General features: G+C 37.2%; 2 protein-coding genes across 2 annotated transcripts in view; one reads left to right on the plus strand and one right to left on the minus strand.

Annotated features, from left to right (window-relative positions):
• The window catches only part of PRKACB (protein kinase cAMP-activated catalytic subunit beta), a 124169-nt gene extending 106349 nt beyond the window's left edge, over nt 1–17820 (minus strand). Inside the window, exon 1 of the mRNA XM_039246923.1 lies at nt 17558–17820. Within this exon, the coding sequence (XP_039102854.1) occupies nt 17558–17603 (46 nt within the window). The 5' untranslated portion in view covers nt 17604–17820. The remainder of the gene's footprint in view (nt 1–17557) is intronic.
• Nucleotides 17614–19441, plus strand: LOC120241637. Its single transcript, XM_039246901.1, has 3 exons — nt 17614–17918; nt 17955–18374; nt 19357–19441. Exons 1-3 carry the CDS (start codon nt 17614–17616, stop codon nt 19379–19381), a joined length of 750 nt encoding a protein of 249 aa, XP_039102832.1. The 3' UTR covers nt 19382–19441.
• Nucleotides 19442–22518: the final 3077 nt, after the last annotated feature.

Raw genomic sequence — 22518 nt, forward strand, 5'->3', positions numbered from 1 at the left:
TAGATACAATCTGTGGTTGCTAGAGGGGAAAGTGGGTGCAGGGATGAGCAAATAGGGGAAGAGGATTAAAAGGTACAAACTTTCAGCTTTAAAATAAATAAGACAGGGATACGATGTACAACAGCAGCAGGGATATAGTTAATAACTGGTAACAAGTTTGTATGATGACAGATGGCAGCTAAATTTGTCATGGTGATCATTTTGTAATGCGTATAAATACTGAATCACTATTTTGTACACCTGAAACTAATAAAACATTACAAGTCAACTATGTTTTGATAATAACTGTGGGTTTCTTATTATCAAGTTATAATCAACTTCAACAGACAAAGGCTACATTCACATTTCTTTCTGAGAGGACCTTCTCTACCTAGTGCCTCATGTTAGGGTGCTATAGGACAATGTCCTCATTTCTACATATCCTAACTGCATTAAGTGAGAGGGTCTAAGAAAGACACACTTAAGATAAGCCTTTTGGGGCGCCTGGGTGGCTTAGTCGGTTAAGCGTCTGACTTTCGCTTGGGTCATGATCTCGCGGTTCGTGGGTTCGAGCCCCGCGTCGGGCTCTGTGCTGACTGCCAGCTCAGAGCCTGGAGCCTGTTTCAGTCTGTGACTCCCTCTCTCTCTGACCCTCCCTTGCTCACGCTGTCTCTCTCTCTCCTAGAAATAAAAATAAATAAATAAATAAATAAATAAATAAATAAATAAAAAAGATAAGCCTTTTGTGGGGGGATGGGCATGGAGGAGGGCACTTGTGGGGATAAGCACTGGGTGTTATGTGGTAACTAATTTGACAATAAACTATTTGTTAAAAAAAATAAATAAAACTATGATATATCAAAACAAAACAAAAATAAATAAAGAGTGATTGAAACCAAAAAAAAAAAAAAAAAGGTAAGCCTTTTAAGCCTACTTAAAAGTCTATGAGGCATCACTTTAAATCTCTGTGTCTTAGTAAAGGACCTTACAGAATTTTGAATTTTATTTATCTAAAGAGGATAAAAAGCTCAAGTTATATAAAACAAAAGAATTACCAAAATAATAATAGAAATAATAATAATAATTTGTAGGCATCTCTCTGAAACCCTCTTTGCATCTAGAAATCTAGAGAGAGAATCATCTTTTATTAATAATAATTATCTTGTTAATAATGTAGGCCAAAGCTCCTTGTATTTAGATAGATTAATTTCCTATTAGAATTTGATGGTAAATTCTTAATAGAATTTCATGAATTTGGGAGCGCCTGAGTGGCTCAGTCAGTTAAGCGTCTTTACTCTTGATTTTGGCTCACATCATGATCTCCTGATTCATGAGACTGACTCCCTCATCCAGCTCAGCACTGACAACATGGAGCCTCTTGGGATTCTCTCTCTTCTCTTTTTCTGCCCTTCCGCTGCTCATGCTCTCGCTCTTGCACTCTCTCTCTCTCTCTCAAAATAAATAAACAAAAAATTAAAAGAACTTATGTGAATTTGGAAAAGAGAATCTATACTGTGTAACTAACTCTCTTGTCATGTAGAAAGTGCTAATTTTATGCTCAAATACAGTAACTAGCTTCAGCACAAGTTTTCTGGTTCAATCATAGCTCTACCTTTTATTTTGAGGCTCTTGCTTATTTTTAAAATTTTGTTTCAGGGGCGCCTCGGTGGCTTAGTCGGTTAAGCGTCCGACTTTCGCTTGGGTCATGATCTCGCGGTTCGTGGGTTCGAGCCCCGCGTCGGGCTCTGTGCTGACTGCCAGCTCAGAGCCTGGAGCCTGTTTCAGTCTGTGACTCCCTCTCTCTCTGACCCTCCCCTGCTCACGCTGTCTCTCTCTCTCTCTCTCTCCTAGAAATAAATAAAAATCTTAAAAAAAAAATTTTGTTTCAAAGGTAATATGTTTTACATAGATGTATTCTATGGCAAAATACCTAAAATCTTTTTGGGTGGTGCAACTGGGTGGGGTGAAGTTGAGGAAGTGGCAGGAGTGATCAAACAATATATGAAGGTTGAAAAGAAAACAAGTTCCATGTGTAGCTTGGGAAAATGAAAGCCACTGTCTACCCCAAACCTACTCCAGTGTTTAAAAAAAAAAAAAAAAAAAAGATGCCAGTGATGATCATTTTGTGTTAACTCAGCTAGGGCACAGTCTCTAATTAATTATTCAATCAAACACTAATCTAGGTGTTGCTATAGAGATTTTTTTTTAAAATTTTATTAAAGTCTATAATCAGTTTACTTCAAGTAAAAGAGATTATCCTAGATAATCTGGGTGGGATTCAATCAGTTGAAAGGCCTTAATAGCTGAACTAAAGCTTCCCTGAAGAAAGTCAGCCCTTGGACTGCAGCTTCAGCCCAGCCACAGTTCTAGCTTGTCCTTCCTAAATGCCTGCTCCATGGGTTTTACACTTGCCCTTTGGACTTGCCTAGCCAACCCCCACAGTCAGCAAATCAATCACTTGTAATATATCTCTTAATATATATCCTATTGATTCTGTTTCTCTGATGTAGCTCTGACTGATATATTGCCTTATAGAGTAATGAGTTTTCTATCACTGGAAAGATTATGAAACAGATAAGTAAATGCAGAAAAAAATTAACAAATTTTTAGAAAAGTAGCCAATATGTACAGTGGTTAGGAACAGATTCTTGAGTCATGAGTTTGGACAAGTTACCTAACCTCTCTGTGCCTAAATTTCCTCTTGCAAAAAAATAATAACAATCATAGTTCCTATCTCAAAGGGCTGTGAAGATTAAATGAGTTATTATACATGCAGTGCTGACAACAGTGTCTAGCACATAGGAAAAGCTAAGTAATATTCTAAAAAGGTGATAGAACTCTAGGGGCCCTTCAGATTCTAGGATAGTCTCAAATGAACAATTTCTAAAAGAAAATATCAGCATCATGTTAGGGAGTAGTATAACAGTGATTATGAAGGCCTTGAATTAGACCAACTAAGTCATATTCAGCTCTGCCATTTAACTCTCTGTGTGTTTAGCATCTCTAACCTTGGTTTTTTTACTAGAAAAAATGATAATAATAGTATCTACTTCATAGGATTATTGTGAGAAATAAATGACTTAAGCTGCTCATGTAATTTTTAAAGTTTTAATAGATAACTCTAAAAATTCCTTCTGAATTTTTATCTTTTTATTCTTGATGATCCTAAAATTATGAATATAAATCAGCTACTTATAACCAAATATAACATTACTCTATGAAATTAATTTGCAGTTTCTAATTGTTCATTGACTGGTAATTCAGACAACTTGCTTAAAAAATGTGCCCAGTCTATACAGACAGTGGTTAAGGATTTTCCTCAAAAACTACAACTGTTTATTGATCTTCCAGGTGCCAAGAGAAACACATTATATGTGATTTCTAAACTTCACAACTCAGTACTACATCCATTTTGCAGATTAGGAAAGATGTTGAAATTAACTATGTGAGCTGGTATAAATATGCTGTAATATCTGTTATTGTTTCTCTGAGAACACTTTTATTACTTTCTGGATCTCAGTGTGATCCAGACACCAGGTTAATAATACTAAGTGTACAGGTAAGTAGCTTCTAATCACCAAAGTAGCTAGCTTCTAAATTCTCATAAGAGATTCAGTTAATTTATTAAAAAAAGGGGGGGGGGGCATGTAACTCAATTCCTTTCTCAATTAGATAGATTTATATTGTTGTTAATAAAGGCTATACTTCCCACAGATAATAAAAGTATATTCCTATTTAACTATGCTAGTAGTTAAAATGAATATTTTTAAATTCAAGAACAGAAACATTTAAACTTAACTTTATGTATACAGAATATATAAACCAACATGATACTACTTTGTCTTGGCTATACACCATCAATTGAAAACTCATGCCATGAAAATACATTTGATGTATTGTCTTTTTATCTAAAAAGTACTTTGTTAAATTTTTAATAGAATTTTTAAACATATTGTCCATATATTTCTTATATTTAACACTACAGATAAAATTGGGCTACTTGTAGTTCATTTAATATATATGTTCTTAGAATATGTATACATTCCAATCTTTTATATTTAATAACTATATTCACGCAATATGTACATCCCCACCCTACTCTACCTTAGATATTTACTTGAAAGATTATACCCTAGATTCATTTCATTCTATTCTCTGACAACCATCTATCATTTGACTTCACTCCCTTTAATATCTAAACCCCAACAACCTTCAGACCCTAACAAGATCTCCAGTCCTTTTCACTGTATTTCATACCTCAATATCCTTTTTCCTGCTTAAAAAGCATATATTCCAAGGCCAAACATTATAGTAGTCTCTTTGCATATAGACACTTCCAGCCACTTGCCTCTCTCTCATTTTGATATTTTTAATGTTTTTATGTTGTTACATACTGAAGTACTTATAGGCAAACTGCAACTTTCAAAAAAGTTGTATTCTAAAAGCTGAACTGCATTAAATGTGTTTTTTCAAAAGTTTTAAAATGTTTATTCATTTTCTTTTTGAGAGAGAGACAGTGTAAGTGGGGGAAGAAAAGAGAAAGTGGGATACAGAATCTGAAGCAGGCTCCAGGCTATGAGCTGTCAGTACAGAGCCCAATACGGGGTTTGAACCCACGAACCAACAACCTGAGCCAAAGTCAGATGCTTAACCAACTGAGCCACACAGGTGCCCCTAAATATGTTATGTTCTGTGCACCATAACTGTCAATATCTATAATACAGCAAGAGAAAAAAACCTATTTTTTTTAATCCTGTTCTCAGGTTTTGTCCAACACACATTGACATTACCTGCCTGGCCACCAAAGGCAAACTGAAGTGGCCATATTACTATATGAATCTTAGGCCAGTTCACTTTACTGGGTAAGAGATGAAAAAGGGAAGGGGGAGAATACAGAGTCAAAAAGAAAAACAGAAAGGTAAAGAAAAAGGTATATACATTTAAAAATAAATAAAAAGATAGGACACCTGAGTGGCTCAGTCAGTTAGGCATCCAACTCTTGATTTCAGCTCAGGTCATGATCTCACAGTTTGTGGGTTCGAGCTCCATGTCAAGCTCTCTCTCTCTCTCTCTCTCCCTCTCCCCCTCTCTCCCAAGAATGAATAAATAAATTTTTAAAAATTAAAAAAATAAAAAATAAAAAATGAAAAGAAAGCAAGCTGAATATAAAAGGGAAGAATATGCAATAACACACATAGGTCCTTGGGAAAGCAGAAGGGATGTAATCCAAAGTAATGGTGGAGGGACTGGCCTTGTAAAAGATATATCATGTGGTGACTTTTAAAACAGGTCAAAAAATTATTTACATTGCTCCCATCAAAGGGTAGAATTTAATTCACTTTCCTTCAAATATGGACACATCTAAGTGACTTACTTCTAATAAATAGAAGGCAGCAGAAATGATACTACTTTAGAGGTTAGTTCATAAAAGGTGATACAACTTCCACCTGGCTCTCTCCTTCTCCCTTAGAACTGAGGTACCATGTTTTAAGAAAGCCCAAACCACATACAGAGGTTTCTCTAGTAGTGCTTAGCTCTAAGCTGAAAGCACTAAGAAAAAAGACAATTGAGTTTATCAGTTAGATTTTTGCCAGAAAGATGAGATAAAAAGACAAAAATGCACAGGGGATAGGAGATAATGTGGTCAAGGAACTGAGATGCAATGGTAATGAATGGGCCATCCACACACAATTTAAAGCCACTTAGGATAAATGCAGGGCTTAGAGTACAGAGAAAGATTGCGAGCCAGGTGCCAAAGTTTTTGATGAGTGAAGAAAAGTAAAAGAGATCGGTAAGTGAATGCTGCAAGGCTGGAAACACAGCAGTACAGCTGAATAGTATGGACCTTGTCTTGGTCCTGTTTGGGCTGCTATAACAAAATACCATAGACTGGGTGGCGTATAAGCAAAAGAAATTTATTTTTCACAGTTCTAAAGACTAAAAGTTCAAGATTACCATGCCAGCAATTCAGTGTCTGGTGAGAGCCCACTTCTTCAATGACAGCCATCTGTTTATGGTAACCTCACTTGGCAGAAGGAGCAAGGGAGCACTCTTGGGCTTCTTTTATTGGGGCAGTAATCCCTCCAAAAGGCCGCACTCTGTAATATCACCGTGGGGATCAGGATTTCAACATACGCATTTTGGGGAAACAAACATTCAGACTTATAACAGGCCTCAAAGAGCAGGGATTTTCAAGAAGTTGGGAGCAGAATAGTTTTTCCTAATCCAATGTCTTCCTACCTGAACCTGAGACCAATCTCTCCATACCAATTAAAAGTGATATAATTTTGATATATGTCTTCTCAAGAAAATCAACTAACAGACCCAGATCATCAATACACTGAAGAGAAAGTACCTGTCAACTGAGGCAGGATATGGGGAATAAACACTTCTACAAGAAGCTCAAATTTTGTATCCATTTAACTATCCATGATTTCAGTTTCCATTATGAGCTAGCAACTGCCAAATTTTAGGGACCAAAACACTAAACAAGATAGCTACCGTCTCTGGCCTTACAGACTACAATGCATAGTGGGAGAAACAATGGAGAACTCAATGCTGCTGTAAGTACTATAATCACAGATGTAAACACCTCCAAAATGTACTCAAAGCCAGTTTCTATTTAAGTTGGTTATCGTCTGTCTCCTAAGATGATCTCAGAAATTCAGTACTTAATCCAATATAAACTCCTATGTTGTATTTTCACCCTAGTATCAATCTCAGGCACTTGTGTATCACCATACATTTCTTCATAAATATCTGTATGTTATCTGTCTCTCAGCTTAAAACAGGAACCAAGTCTTAGGTTTACTCATCTATTTGCATTTTTGGACTAGCACGGAATCTGATACACAGTAGGCACTCAGTAAGTACTGACTGAGAATGTCTAAAGGATTGAATGAATGACAAATAAATGACTGCTCTGTCATCTGTGTTATTCTATCAGATGAACTATGGCTTACTTAGTAACTTCAAGTCTACAGCCTAAAGAGGGACTCATATTCCCCCCAATTTAACCTTTCGTGGATCCTACTCAGATAGGAAGCTTCTCTTTCGATTAGAGGGGCTAAATTATCAGCAAAATTAGCACTTACAAAAAAAAGCTGTTATACCTGTACAAACATGTTCTCTCAAGGCTTACACACAATGGTCGGATGAGGCTTACACACAATGGTCGGATGATGCTATATGGTCATCTACTTAGAGGCACCTGGGTGGCTTCAATTGGGTAAATATCTGACTTTGGCTGAGGTCATGATTTCATGATTTGTGGGTTTAAGGCCAGCGTCGGGCTCTATGTTGACAGAGCCTGGAGCCTGCTTCAGATCCTGTGTCTCCCTCTTTCTCTGCCTTTACCCTGTTTGCACTCTAACTCTCTCTCTCTAACTCTCAAAAATAAACAAACATTCAACAAAAGAGATATTTAAAGAATAAGTAATATAGAAATTGAATACTTGTTTTACTAAGTAGGACTTTTTTTTTTTTTTTTAATTTGTTTATTTTGAGAGAGATAGCAAGTGGAGGAGGGGCAGACAGAGGGAGAGAGAGAATCTCAAGCAGGTTCTGCACTGTCAGCACAGAGCCCAACATGGGGCTTGAGCTCATCGGGAAACAATAAGACCGTGACCTGAGCCGAAACCAAGAGTTGGATACCTAACCGACTGAGCCACCTAGGGCCCCCATTTTACTAAGCAGGACTCTAAAGTGAGATCTCAAGACAATATCTTTAATTTTTTGAAGACAAAGTCCAGATGGAGAATACAGATTTGCCAAGGACTTGGCAAGGTTTAGATTCAACAGTTAATTTACAAGAAAAAAAATTCGAAAGTCATTGAAAAGTTAACTTTATATGAATAGAAGGCAACAGGGAATACAACCTTAAATCATGGCCATAAAACCTGGGGCTTTTTACCTTGTAATAACAAGTCAGAGAAGATACAACATCTACATGGGATTTTCTAAGGCAGTTTTAATGCCAAATGTGCTAGTGCATCATTTATCATCGTGAATTGTCAATTAGTGCATTTCTCTTTAAAAGAGTGCCAATTTTGATTCAAAAAAATCATCTGCATAGATACAGAGCAATAATGAATCTAAATTACATTAAAACCAAAAAGTTAAAAACCAAATTCTTACTGCAGGAAATATCCTATACTATGCTTCCTAAAAAAGTCTCATAATTCTGTTTTTAATTTTCTAAATTAAATGTTCCAATGTTTTTACTTTACAGTCTTCCAAAAGACTATGAGCTACATAAAGGCAACTCTTTATCCCCCATCCCCAAGATATTTTTAAAAATCAAATAAATGGATAAATTTGTTTAAGTTTATTTATTTTGAGAGAGAGGGAGGGAGAGGGAGCAGGAGAGGGACAGAGGGAGAGAGGAGAGAAAGAATCCCAAACAGGCTCTGCACTATCAGTGCAGAGTCCAACGTAGGGCTCAAACCCACAAAGTGTGAGATCATGACCTAACCTGAAAGGAACGGTCAGACTCTTAACTGACTTAGTCACCAGGTGCCCCCAAAATGGATGAATTATAATATAAAAGTAAAAACTTAAGCTATACATCCATATCAATTTAAGCAATTCAAGGTATATCTCCATATCAGGGGAAATAATTTATTACTTGCATTATCGTAATAAGCCTCAGTATGAGTAAGAAAAAGATTTATCTGTTAATATCGATGACTCTTTTTTTTTTAGAAGTTATAAGGAGCAGAGGGGTTATAAGACCTGTAAAAAAAGTAAAAAGACATTAAAATTCTCTAGCAATATTTAATTTGCTAAAAATATTAGCTGAACTTATAAGTATAAATGTTTTTACCTTTAAACCTAAATGATTAAAAAGCAGTTAAAAAGATTTATTCCCTAAACCTAGTTTGTCAAGATTTTGCTGTATTTTATTTGCTCCACAACTAGCCTTTTTAAGTTTTGAAGAACATCTCATGAGTCCTAGTAATACATATTTAAGTGAACAATCCTTGGGGCACCTGGGTGGCTTAGTCGGTTAAGCGTCCGACTTTCGCTTGGGTCATGATCTCGCGGTTCGTGGGTTCGACCCCCGCGTCGGGCTCTGTGCTGACTGCCAGCTCAGAGCCTAGAGGCTGTTTCAGTCTGTGACTCCCTCTCTCTCTGACCCTCTCCTGCTCACGCTGTCTCTCTCTCTCTCTCTCCTAGAAATAAATAAAAAAAAATTTAAGTGAACAATCCTAGATTTTCTGTCAATGCTACCTGATTATACATTTTATCATGTAGTCATAAACTTTCTAGTTTGAAGAGGGTTTTTGTGTATGTGTGTGTTTTTGTTTTTCTTAGCTTATTCTCATAAAATAAACCTATTTTCTTACCCCTATTAGCTGCCTCTGATCTTAACTCTCCCTGGTTCTGCTACACACAAAACATCATAAGTACACATAGTATGCAAAGGGTTTTACATTAATAGTAGAATACTCTATGTTTTATTTCCAGTACACTCCTCTGATGACTAACATTTAAATGATCCCTTATACCTGTAGTAGAACATGAGAATATCTTCAATGATCGATACAGTGATTCATAAATTTGTTTTCTAGGCCAAAATTCATAGGCTATCATTCTTTTTTTTTAAATGTTTTTTAATTTATTTTTTGAGAGAGAGAGACAGAGCGAGCAGGGGAGGGTCAGAGAGAGAGGGAGATACAGAATCCAAAGACAGGCTTTAGGCTCTGAGCTAGCTGTCAGCACAGAGCCCGACGCAGGGCTCGAACACACGAACCGTGAGATCATGACCTAAGCCGAAGTTGGACGCTCAACCAACTGAGCCACCCAGGCTCCCCCATAGGCTATCATTAAAGTACACAAAAAAATTTCCCTAAATACATTATCTTATATGTGCTCACATTGAGGCTCATTTACCATTTCTCCACCCACATAATTTTGGGAGAACATTCTATAACTTATTCCCAAGTCTTGGTACTTCTTAAATGTACATTATTTCTTTTAATAAATATATTGGAATCACTGGATTATAAAACTGGAAAAGACCACAGCCTCATTATCAACCCTACCCTTCTCAATTTTGCAGTATAAGTTGGAGACATTAAAACAAACACTTGTTCAAAGTGAATAGAAAGTATTAGAAAACAATCTAGATTTGTCTTATTCCAAGTTCATGTCCTTAACATTAAATTATATCTCAAGGTTTTAAAATCTACTTGAAAGTACTGCAGGGGAAGAAAACTGATATTTACTTAGTAAAATATATTTTGTTACTGTATTTTACATGTCCTTTCCACTATTCTACATGGTTCTACCAAACTCAACAGCTTACAGGATGTACACTTTAATTATAAAAGTAATACTTTATCTGATTTGAAATTATTTTGTTTCTTTTAAAGTTACACTGTTTTCATCAGTGCTTTAGCTTTTTTACTCTTTTCAAAACAAAAAGCTACACTTTTAGTAGCTGTAGTTCTGAATTTCCAGGAATTATGTTAGATGTTTTAGTTCTTTTTAAAAAATGTTTATTTATTCATTGAGAGAGAGAGAGAGAGAGAGAGAGAGAGAGAGAACATCAGACAGGCTCTGGGCCCAGCATGGAGCCCTACAATGTGGGGCTCAATCCCCCTGAGATCATGACCTGAGCTGAAATGAAGAGTGAGACGCCCAACCAACGGAGCCACCCAGGCATCCCTCAGGTGTTTTAGTTCTACAATTTCTAAACAGCTGGCCTTTTTTAAGGGAGCAAAATGAGGATGTTATGTGGAACAGATCCTCTAACCATCGAAGGTCATTTCCCTCCATGACTGGGAGAATTAGACAATCCACATACAGAACAACCAATCAGCTATCACTTTTCTTAGAAACGCCACAGGCACCCTGAATTCAATATGCCCCCTAAATCTGCTCCTTATCTTTTATTCATTTCCTGACTCTATTACTGGCATCACAACCCATCCAAAGAAGCTAAAAACTTGGGAATTATTCCCAGTTCCTATTTTTCTTGATTCCTCAGGTACACTTTGCTCATTTCCATTTTCCAAACTTCTCAAATTTCATATCTCTCCCTGTATCCCTACCTCTACCACCCTGATTCAGACCCTGAAAGACCCTCATTTACATGCAAGAGTCTTCCAATTGATCATCCTCCCTTCACTCCACTTGTTCCATACAGTGACTCATCTTCACATTACCAACCAAAGCAATCTCTCTAAAACCCAAAGCTGATCATGTCTCTCCCTCATTCCAAAGTCCACAATAGCTCCCTAATATCTATGGGATAAAATTCAGACTCCTTCCATTACATGGCCTCTGTCCATTTCTTCAGTCTCATCTTTCATTACACAATTTCCCTTCTTCCCTACAACCAATTCTATCCTCTATCAGTTAGTCATAATGGACAACTTACTTTCTTTTTCCTGTATATCCCATTTTGTTTCACTCCTGTGCATCTTTGTTCACTCTGTGGTCCTTCTACTCAGAGCACATGTCCTCCTATAATCCTGTTGAACATTTACCATTTTCAATGCTCAACTCAGAGCTCACCTCCTCTTTGAAGTCCTTTTTGAACCTCACCCTCCCCACACCAATGGAAATGACCATATTTTCTACTGGTTTCCCCACTAAGCTTTTAGGTAAGTACTTATAACAGTTTTTCTCCCCATTAATGTGTTGACAAATATGCCTCTAATTTCTGAAATGTAGGCACTCTGGAGCATGTATAGCATCATACTCAATCTTTATTCCCATAGATTTGCATGCAGTCCATCACATATTAGGAACTCAATTATGTGGAATGAATGAATGAACCAACAAAGAAAAGAACTATATAGGATTCTCTTGAAGGAATTTTTAAAATTAAAATACTCAAAATAATGTGGTACTGACCAGGGTATATTTACTTCCATAAATTCCACATTTTTCTATTTAACATACTTTTCTTTATTAAAAACTTAAGATTTATTCCTCTGAAAAAATCTGGTCATATATCCGTACTAACATTGCTTTCACCCAGGTATACAGACAATTTTGTAAATTATACTAATTGTTTTATTTTATTAATTTAATGGAATACCAAAATGATTTATGGTCAACTCCTGGCTCTGAAAAATTTTAATTTCTATCACGGCTTACCTAGGATCTTTTCATGGGCTGCTTCTGCCCAACTCAACTGTGGCTTACTTTTCTAAGCTGGCTTTCAGGTCTTTAATTATCCTGTTGCTGGCAATGAAAAGTAACAATCTATCTGATGTCCTAAGTGGAAGACACTGACCAGGAGAATGGAAAAAATGGCTCTTGAACATGAGATAATTTTATATATTAGATAATCTGCACAAAATGGATCACAAAATCATGTAATTGGTTGAGATAATATATATTTATTATTTAAACAGTGTTGCTCTTTGTTGGGACCTTTCCTTTTTCAAAAATTTTTTAACTCAAAGAAAACTATTCCCAAATACTTCTGCCAGTCTAGTAAATGGGTACAAATACCTGACACTGGTTTTCTCTTAAAAACATCTAACAATTAAAAGCTTTAAAGACATGAGTATGATACGAGATCACTAAAATTTTCCTAATCAACATTTAACTCTACAAAAATTTTCAATAAAAATATATTCACTGAGATTCAATATTAAAAACGAAAACAAATTAATTCTACTAGAACCAAATATGGAAATAAACTTTGTAGTTTGTTTAATGTTTATAAAGGCTTATTCAGGGGAAATGCCTTAGAAATAAGTTAATTCCTAGGATGAGAAAAGATGAGTCTAGCATTCTGTTTATCAGCACACACTTGTGAGGATCTACAAATTACCAAGATGATGGGAAGATGGGTTAGCATTTTCATTACATATATAGACAGCTATGTTTTAAACCTGTGCTGTCCAATATACCAAACGTTAAGAGCCACATGTAAGTTAACAATTCAGTTCCTCAGTCGCCTTGGTCACATTTCAAGTGCTCAAGAGCCATATACAGCTAGTGGCTGCCACAGTAGACAACACAGAAACATGTCCATCACAGCAGAAAGTCTGACTGGATGATGATACTCTAAACCATGGTAAAATGCAAATTCTTAAATATTTTTCAAAATGGCCATACAAGTTCAAATAGAAATTTTTTGGTTGGCTCTTTGTCAGGAAGGGAAAGTATATATTTACAAATGAGAAAAAATAATTAAATACAAATAGCAATGAAGGGTTTAAGCATATAAATCAATTTATATGGCTTAATTTGAAGTTATATCATATTAAATCTAAAAAGATTTAAGATAATTTCATCCTTCATCCTTATTTCAGAGGAAACTGAATCTAGAGAATAGTACAAGAAAAAATAACTCTCTAATTTAAGATATTAAATATATACAAATAAAGTCACTATTGAAAACCAAAAATTTTCTGCAACTGACAATAAACTGAAACAAAATAAAGTCTAAGCTATTCTGTGTGTCTGAGAATTAGCCTTTCCATTGGATACACATAGGCTGTTTGCACAGTGGTTAGGATTTTGGGTTTGGGGTTAGGGGTTAGGCTGCCTAGGTTCAAATGTTGCTCCTTGACTTCCTCGCTATACAACCTTAGGCAAGTCATTTAATGTCTCTGAGCCTCTATTTCCTCATATATAAAATGGAAAAATAACTAAACTACTTCATAGGCTTGGAAAGATTAAGTGAAATTATGCATGCAAAGTATGCAGAGAACTTAGCTCACAGTAAGCCCTCCAACAATGCTAGTTGTTATGAAACTTGTGTTTTGGTTAAACCTAGTCTACAGGAGACATTCTTTGATTAATTTCCATTCACCTTCAAGTTCCTAAGACAGATGCTTTGGAAAACACTCAAAAATCAATATGTAAACGGTAGGTTACATGGTGGCTCTACCACTTGCAGTCATAGGAGAATCTGCCTCCAAATCTCTATCAACATTTCACATTGGTGTCAACACCTTTGCCATGAGATTGTAATTAATAGAAAGCCCCACAAGCAACCTGTAGGGTCTAATGGTCTTAAAAAATGAAATAAACAAAAAAAACTTCCCCATGTTAAAATAGTGGCATCTGTTTTTTTTTATGTTGGTGACTGTGGTAAAGTAAGAAGTGGGAGACTGGATAAGTAAAACCATTTTGAATGACAAGAGTTTAAAACTTCTCGTGTTTTTAAATTTATACTTCTGTGTATTAGCAGAAGTTTAAATAACTACATTCAAATTTTGAAATATATTTTTGAGGGTAATTTTTTTTAAATAAACAATTAGGTATGTAATGGTAAAAGATTTTCTTTCAATAAGTTTTAAGATATATCAATACAATTTCTTAGTTCATGACAGTAGAACAACATGTACCCAACTTAATGTTATCTCCAGCAAGTGTGGAGATGAGAATGGCATCTCCAAGTCCTACCCTGGAAAATGTTTTATTCCCCAAGTTGAGACTTCTTTTTATTTAAAAAATTTTATTTTAAGTTTATTCATTTTTGAGAGACAGAGTGCAAAGTGGGGGAGAGGTAGAGAGAGAGAGAGAGAGACAGAATCTGAAGCAGGCTCCAGGCTCTGAGCTGTCAGCACAGAGCCCAATGCGAGGCTCAAACTCATAAACTGTAAGATCATGACCTGACCCAAAGTTGTACAAATAACTGACTGAGCCACCCAGGGGCGCCCTCTAGGAATAAAGAGATTTCAATAGAACAGAAGCACCGAATGGTCAAAGCTTCATTACTCTGCAATGTTTTTATAATGAAGCTCCAGAGTCATCCCCATAAGGCATGGTCCTAACCAAACCCCAAATAATAATCAACCTAATACATTTTAATCATCATTTCAAATCCAACATTTTCTTATTGGTCGTTTTCAGAGTTCTAACTTTACTTTCTATGTTATCATTTATCATAATTTACTTTTCAGTTAACTTGTAGAAGTACATTTTCTTTCTCACATTATATAGCAAATTTCTTGAGCTTTTACTTACCAAGACTCCAAATGGAACGAATATACTTGATAGACATTTTGAAAATATATGTATTAACTGATTATTTAGTGATGCAGAATGGAATCAGAGCACCAGATTCTATTCCTTACTCTGATATCAGTTAATAATATGATCTCAACTTCAGCTTCTTCAGAGGTCAGGCTCTTTCACGTTGAAATAGAATGATTATACGGGCTCTCTCACTGATATTTCTGAAAGTTTATGCTCTTACCATCAGATAAAGTTTAAATAACTACATTCAAGTTTTGAAAGGTATATACTGTCAAGAATAATTTTAAAAAATAAACAGAAGAGAAGTGCTTGGGTGGCTCAACTGGTTAAGCCTCCAACTTCGGCTGAGGTAATGATCTCATGGTTTGTGAGTTAGAGCCCCACATAGGGGTCTGCACTGTCTGTGCGGAACCTGCTTGGGATTCTCTGTCTCTGTCTCTCTCTCAGCCCCTACCCTACTTGCACGCTATCTCTCTCTCAAAATAAATAAATAAAATTAAAAAAAAATAAACAGAAGTTAGGTCTGTAATGGTAAAAGCTTTCTTTAAGGTTTAAAAATTTTTTTAATATAATTTATTGTCAAACTGATTTCCATAGAACACCCAGTGCTCATCCCAACAAGTGCCCTCCTCAATGACCATCACCCACTTTCCCCTCTCCCCCTCTTTCTTTAAATTTTAAGAGATATCAATAAACTTTTTTATTAACTATAGAACAGCAGCAATACACACCTGATAACATTGCTCCAAATGAAATTACAAAGTGAACAACACGTGACATTTCAATAATTGTCCCTATAAGACATCATTTGCTATTTTCTTTTATTACTTCACAAAATTTATTCAAACTACTATAATGACCTTCAGTTTCCATAAATAAACTTACATAAAAAGCTGGCTAACATACTTACTAAATAGACTGTCACTAATAGTTAATGCTCAGGAAAGAATCTATCTGTAAGGATAATTTAAATATATTCAGATAAATATTTAAAGTTTCATTCTGTTTTCTGTAAATATCCTGAGATTATCCCAAGTTATGAGGTTCAAGCTGTCTAAGGGAGAATTAGTTTGGTAACTTAATAATGGAAATATACAGATTAGAGAAGACTCTACTATCATTATTAAAAATATAAACACTGTACAGGCCGGTATTTGCTAATGAAAATCACTGATATGATTCCATTATCAACCATACTCTTCTGTACACAATTAGCATGTTTTATCTTTAACTTAAAAGGAAAAATGATAACTCATCAGACACAAATAATCCTTCACACTTTCCACATTCTTATACTTTCTGTATAGTTACTACTTTTTTGTAGTTGAAAAAGAAGATAACAAAGTTCTACCTCTACAATGGCTTTTAAAAATCTCCCTATTACTGAAGTATAGTCATTGATAAATTGTATGAAAGTTAGTATCTCAAACTTTTCTGAGGCTCCTGAAAGTTAACACCAAAACCTTACTGGTGAAACATAAACCATATAATCTGATCTTATTATTCACATTAAACAAAGGAATGACTAAATCTTTCCAAATTGATTCTGCTTTGTTGATACAGGGGGGAAAAAAAGAAGCTATTTCCTTCATGCCAAATTACAAAATTAACCTAAAACATGTTACAAACATAGAAACATTAAAAGTCACTATTTACACAAGCTGAAATTAATTATCTGGCATTCCCTCAAGTGCCAAGATGTCATTTACTCCTGGTGATAAAACAAATGCCATTTGTTATCTGATCATTCTGAATTATAAAACCTGAGAGAAGCCTGACAAAGACACACCAATTTTTCTTTCACAGCTATCCTGATTTTATTTATTTATTTATTATTTATTTATTTATTTATTTAACTATAAAGAAATTCCATGTGCATGATTTTTTATTATTTGGTGTAAAGTGCAGAGTGCCTGCACTTTGAGCTCTCAGAAGAAATTCACCGTATTCTGTAAGCACTTCAACTCCAAGTGACCTTTAAGTTTATACACACCGTAGGAGATTCTTGAATATCTCAAGAAAAAGGCAAACCTGCCTTGCTGTTTTCAAGGAAAAAGTTGCACTTTAGTCTTGTAACTCCCGTTCCTAATCTGAAGAGACGGAGGGTCTCTAAAACACAGTTGCTTGCTCAGAATTAACCTTACCTGTGAGAGCCGAGGCTAGTAGCCCCTTACCTTGTGATAAGGTTGGGCTGGCCCCCCAGTGATGGAGGGAAAAGAGCCAACTCTGCCCACAGCACTACCTGTGGCTCCCAAAGAGGTGGTCGTGGGTAGGGGAAGAGAGGGCTGGGATGCTTCTATAGAGTTCTTATCCGGACCATATTTGGGGAATTGTTCTAGGGAGTGCGTTCCCCTCGCTCTAGAGAGAAAGGGAATTTCGGGGACCACTCTTCTCCCTCGATCTCTCCATCCGGCCCTTCGCGCTGGGCCCTCACGCTGGAGCTGGGGTGGGGGGGCGGGGATGGAGGAGGAAGGCAGCTGGTCCCTAGGGCCCCCTCCAGCAGCTCCCGGCGGCCGCTGCGAGGCCTGGACCATGCCCGCGGCCTCGGGGCTCCGACCCGGAGGGGCGATCGGTGCCCCGCGCCGGCCCGCCCGGCGGTACCCAGACCTGGCCCTTGACTCACCGCTCTCCACCTCGCTGCCTTTCTTGGCGGTCGCTGCGTTCCCCATGACTGGGACGATGGAAAGAAGGGGTCAGGGAGGGGAGGGGGGCCGGGGCCGTCCCCGCCGCTCCACAGGCTCAGGCAAGTCCCGCTCCTGCACCGGTCAAAGCGGTGGGTGCTCCTGGCGCTGGCGCCCCGGGTCCGGACGAGAAGACTGGGCCGGTTCCGAGCGCAGGGCTTCAGCTAACTCCTCAGCCCCGGGGGCAACAGCTGTAGCAGCGGCGGCTGCGGGCAGACACTCCCCTTTCCCCCGCCCCGCCCCCCTCGCTCGCCCCCCTCGCCGGCCCAGGTCCTTCTCCGCGGGCGGCCGCGCGCGCCGGAAGTGACGTGTCGCCCGGGACGAGGGCGGTGGGGTGAGGGGGCCTGACTTGGGGGCGGCTGTGCGGGCTAACCCTGACAGGCAGGTCCGCGGCTCGCCGAACTGCGTGTTGTCGCTCGGGATTGGGTCGGATGCCCATCCCCGAGATACCGGAGGCGGCGTGGGAACCGTTAGCTTCGAGGAACCCGTCGTCTCGCAGCCCTGGAGCTGGGCCTCGGGAGGCCGCAAGGGGGCTCGGGTTGCTTTCTTTGTGCCCCGCAATCCCGCGGCTCCTCCCTCGAAGGTTGCCTTCTTCCCCCAGGGCCGGGAGAACCGCACGTGCGTGCAGGGGATCCGAAGCGAGGGGAACCCCCTAGTTCTAGCCTCTGGAGGGTACGGACTGGTCAGCATCAGCCGCGGAAAGAACCTGGTCCTAATGTCGACCGTGGCTCGGAGCCTGCCTGTAACCCGAAGATTAAGGTATTCGCTGAGCCCACCAGGCTGCCCTCCCGGTTGTCAGGCATCAGTCGCAAGCCCCATGGTGTTTCCAGTGGGATATTCATTCGCCATGATTTTGTGGGGTCACTCCAAAGATTTTATCAGACGACCCAGGTGACGATAAGGAAAATATTATTTCTGCAAAGTGTCTCTTGATGTGAAACACTGGATTGAGCAGCTTTCTGTGTTGATGTCAAAATAAATGCATTCACAATTGTAATTGCGTTTTATTAATATACATTATAGAGCACTTGATTTTTCCAGATAGCTTCATTTACGGGTGAATTTGTATGGCATTTGTATGGCACTGTAATATTTTTTATTGCATGTTCCTTTTAACTTTGTGAGCATTTGTGCCAAACTTAATGCAGAAAGACTTTTCTCGAGGGTGAGACCACATAAACTTATTTGGTGTCCTCAAGACACCTGGCACAGTAGAGTATAATGGATACCAGCTGACTTTAAAGTAAGCCAAGGGAAATTTTCGGAAGTTTAAAAAAAAAACATTTTTCATTACTGACAAAAAAGGTGTGCTAAGAATGTCCTCCATAAACTCTTAGTAGCTATTTCTTATTACCAATTCCATTAAGTTAATTTCACAAACATATGTACTGTATTCCGAGTACTGTACAAATAGGAACTCGTTGATCCTCAAAACCCTGGGAGATAAGGTACTTTACTGTCATTATTTAAGGTGCAAATTGAGAGCCAGAGAAGTTAAGCAACTTACCCTATGTAACACAGCTATCATCTAGTGGAAGCAGGATTTGAACGAATGTAGATAGGCTCCAAAGTCACCATTTGTCTATAACATTGATCAAAAACTGAATGTTGTGGTAACTTGCTTTCTCACCGTTTGAAATCCATTGACTTAAGCTACAAGAGGTATAGTTTACTTTTTAGGGAATTTCATTATAGTATAGTCCCCCCACCTTATCCACAGTTTTACTTTCCGTGGTTTCAGTTACCCATGGTCAGGAAGCAGATGATTCTCCTGAAGTATCAGCAGAAGGTCAATAGTAGCCTAATCAAGTCATAGTATATACGTCATTCACCTTATTTCATCTCATCATGAAGGCATTTTATCATCTTCCATCATCACAAGGAGGGTGAGTACAGAACAAAAAGATCATAGAAAGACCACATTCATATAACTTTATTACAATACATTGTTATAATTATTTTATTAGTAGTTCTTGTCAGTCTCTTACTGTACCTATGTATGCAGAGGAAATCTTTGTACCTACGGGGTTTGGTACTATCCATGGTTTTAGGCATCTACTGGGATTCTTGGAACTTAACCTCCATGGATAAGTAGAGAGGGACTACTGTATTGTTTTAAGAGTCCCCATTAAATCCAAGTACTATAAAAATAACAGAGAAAAGAGGGCTTGGACTAGATGTGAGGTTTTGTGTCAGCATGTAACAATGTTGCAACAATGTCATATCTTTCCAATCACATTTAGTTTTGTGATGTGGATGTGACATTTGCTTTACATACATGAAAAATTCAATAAATAGTAATAAGCCACATACAGACCAAATTAAAGACAACTTTTTGGTATACTTTATTTTGGAGGGAATCTTCCTAGAATCCTGGAGTATTCATACTGTCCTCATTGGGGTGAGTTTTAAAATGTGTGCCTTTTTAGAGACTAGCTTTAATAATAAAAGAGTAGTTGTACACATAATTTGTTCCATCCTTTAACATGATTTTGAGTACTAGGCCTTTAATAAGAGGGCAGCCATCTGTTTAGCAAATCATAAATTTTCAAAGGAGACAGTTGACAACTCTGTTACAGAGTTAGATACATCATAACTATATTCTGGAAAATTAATAAGCAAAATATTCAGCTTTACAAAATTTCTTCCTTCTGAAATTTAACTTTATCACTGGTTAAGAAAAGAAGTAAATTATTAATAAAGAAAAAAGTGATCAATAATTAGAAATACCTTATTATTTTTCTTTTTTTCCTTTTACTATTATTTGTTTCTTATATTAGCTTGTGTTTTTCTGATTCAAGGAAGATTATACTTTAGGAGTTTAGTTTCATAGTTTTCAATTAGTCAATATTCACAATCATTTAATTACAATTAAATACAAATTGGTTTTTCATTCTTAGAGAAGGGTTCTTTATAGGAGACCATCAATTATGTAACATAGAAAACTACGTTTCAAGACATTTTTTTATATTCCAGATGTGGCAGAAATTTCATTAACTGTTGAGTTATTCTTGAAATATTAGCATTAACTAACATGAGGCAATTTCTATCCTTTGTCACTGATGACTTTCCTATAACCTAGACAAGTACAAAGGTAGAGCTAGATGTTATTTCCTTAGGAAATCAGACACCACAAGAAGGGAGTCCTACAGAGAAAAGACTTTAAATCTTTTTCTTACAATATTTTTAAAAAAATTTTTTTAATTTATTTATTTTTAGGAGAGAGAGAGAGAGAGACAGCGTGAGCAGGGGAGGGTCAGAGACAGAGGGAGTGACAGACTCTGAAACAGGCTCCAGGCTCTGAGCTGGCAGTCAGCACAGAGCCCGACGCGGGGCTCGAACCCACAAACCGCGAGATCATGACCCAAGCGAAAGTCAGACGCTTAACCGACTAAGCCACCCAGGCGCCCCTTTCTTACAATATTTTATCTAAGAGCCTGAAGCACTATGTAGTAAGGAAAATTGTATTTTGCTTTGGAAATGATTCTACATTTTCTAGTACTTTATAAAAACATTTCACCTGCCATTTTTTAAAATCTGATTGGGGCGCCTGGGTGGCTCAGTTGGTTAAGCAGTTTAGCGTCCTACTTCGGCTCAGGTCATGATCTCGTGGATTGTGGGTATGAGCCCAGCTGTTAGCTCAGAGCCTGGAGTCTGCTTCAGGTTCTGTGTCTCCCTCTCTTTCTGCCCCTCCCACGCTCACTCTCTGTCTCTCTTTCTCAAAATAAAAGACATAAAAAAAATTATTTTAATCTGATCCTCACAACACACCTGTATAAACTAGAAAGATTAGATTAGCCCCATTCTACAAATGAGTAAAACGAAGGTTCAACGAAGAAAAGTAACTTGGCCAAGATCATGCATATGGTAAGTGGCAGAGCACAAGATTTTATGCCATTTTGTGTAAGACAAATGTAATCTCGGCCCTCATTAAGATTAGGTTTTATTACCCGCCCCCCCCATTTTACAAATGAGAAAAATAATGCCTAGGACCTAAGAACCTTGGCCCTTTTCTTCCTAGAGTTATCTCATCATTTAAGAGTGGGAAAGTGCGTAAAAATTAGTAAATTATTATTGCTATTTATTTCATGGTTTTTATTATCATCAACTTGATTTCCAAGACTTTTTAAAACAAAACACCCTCAAAAGTAATGTATCTCAGAAATACTTGTTTTTCCTTTACAATCACCAGGACAGATAAGCTGAAGTTGATAATTGTTGGAGTATATGGCCAAGTCATTTATTTTTATGTTGTATTTTACATAAAATAAGTGCAAGTAAAAATGTATTTAACCGTCATGAGATTATGATTATTTTGAATGATAACTAGTAGTCCACATAGTCTGATATTTCATTGTTATACAATATTGTATTTCCTAAACCAAATGATACTATGTTAAATATCAAGCCAAGGGCAGAATAATAGTTTGGAAATAAGGAAGTAATTTTACAGTTAATAAGTTACAAATATGATAATTGTTCAAAGCATTGTAGTACAGTACAAAGTTTTCTTCTTGGGCATAATTCTAACCCCTTTGTTTGATAACATATTTATTATCTGAAGTTCAGTATTCATCTTTTTGGGTATTTCTTGACAGATGAAGAGACTAAAATAGTTAACTGTGGTTAAGAAACCTGCTCAAAGTTAACAAAAATGGGTTAGTAACAGTAGAATAGTAACTCACCTCTGGTGTAAAAGCTAGAATACAAACTGAAAGTGATTTAAGAAAAAAAAAAAGAAAACATGGAAGAGAGAATAATACCAACAATTTTTTTCTCTTCATATTTAATACATTCCCTCAGAAAAGATATGTTTTTGGATATCAGGTTTTACTAGTGTGTTTTATCAAAACTATGGCTAAATTTCCACTATTTCAGTTTTGTGCTATGCATTTTTTTTTTT

Source organism: Hyaena hyaena, unplaced genomic scaffold, assembly GCF_003009895.1.
Source record: "Hyaena hyaena isolate Hyena2069 unplaced genomic scaffold, ASM300989v1 scaffold_286, whole genome shotgun sequence".
In the NCBI taxonomy this organism is placed as follows: domain Eukaryota; kingdom Metazoa; phylum Chordata; class Mammalia; order Carnivora; family Hyaenidae; genus Hyaena; species Hyaena hyaena.

Excerpts from the sequence above, each read along its gene's own strand:
- LOC120241637 (XM_039246901.1), top strand. The coding sequence starts at position 17,614 with ATGGAAAGAAGGGGTCAGGGAGGGGAGGGGGGCCGGGGCCGTCCCCGC. Across the intron at positions 17,919-17,954 it reads GGCGGCCGCGCGCGCCGGAA|GGGGCCTGACTTGGGGGCGG; the intron begins GTGACGTGTCGC and ends CGGTGGGGTGAG. Across the intron at positions 18,375-19,356 it reads CCTGTAACCCGAAGATTAAG|TTACCCATGGTCAGGAAGCA; the intron begins GTATTCGCTGAG and ends CCGTGGTTTCAG.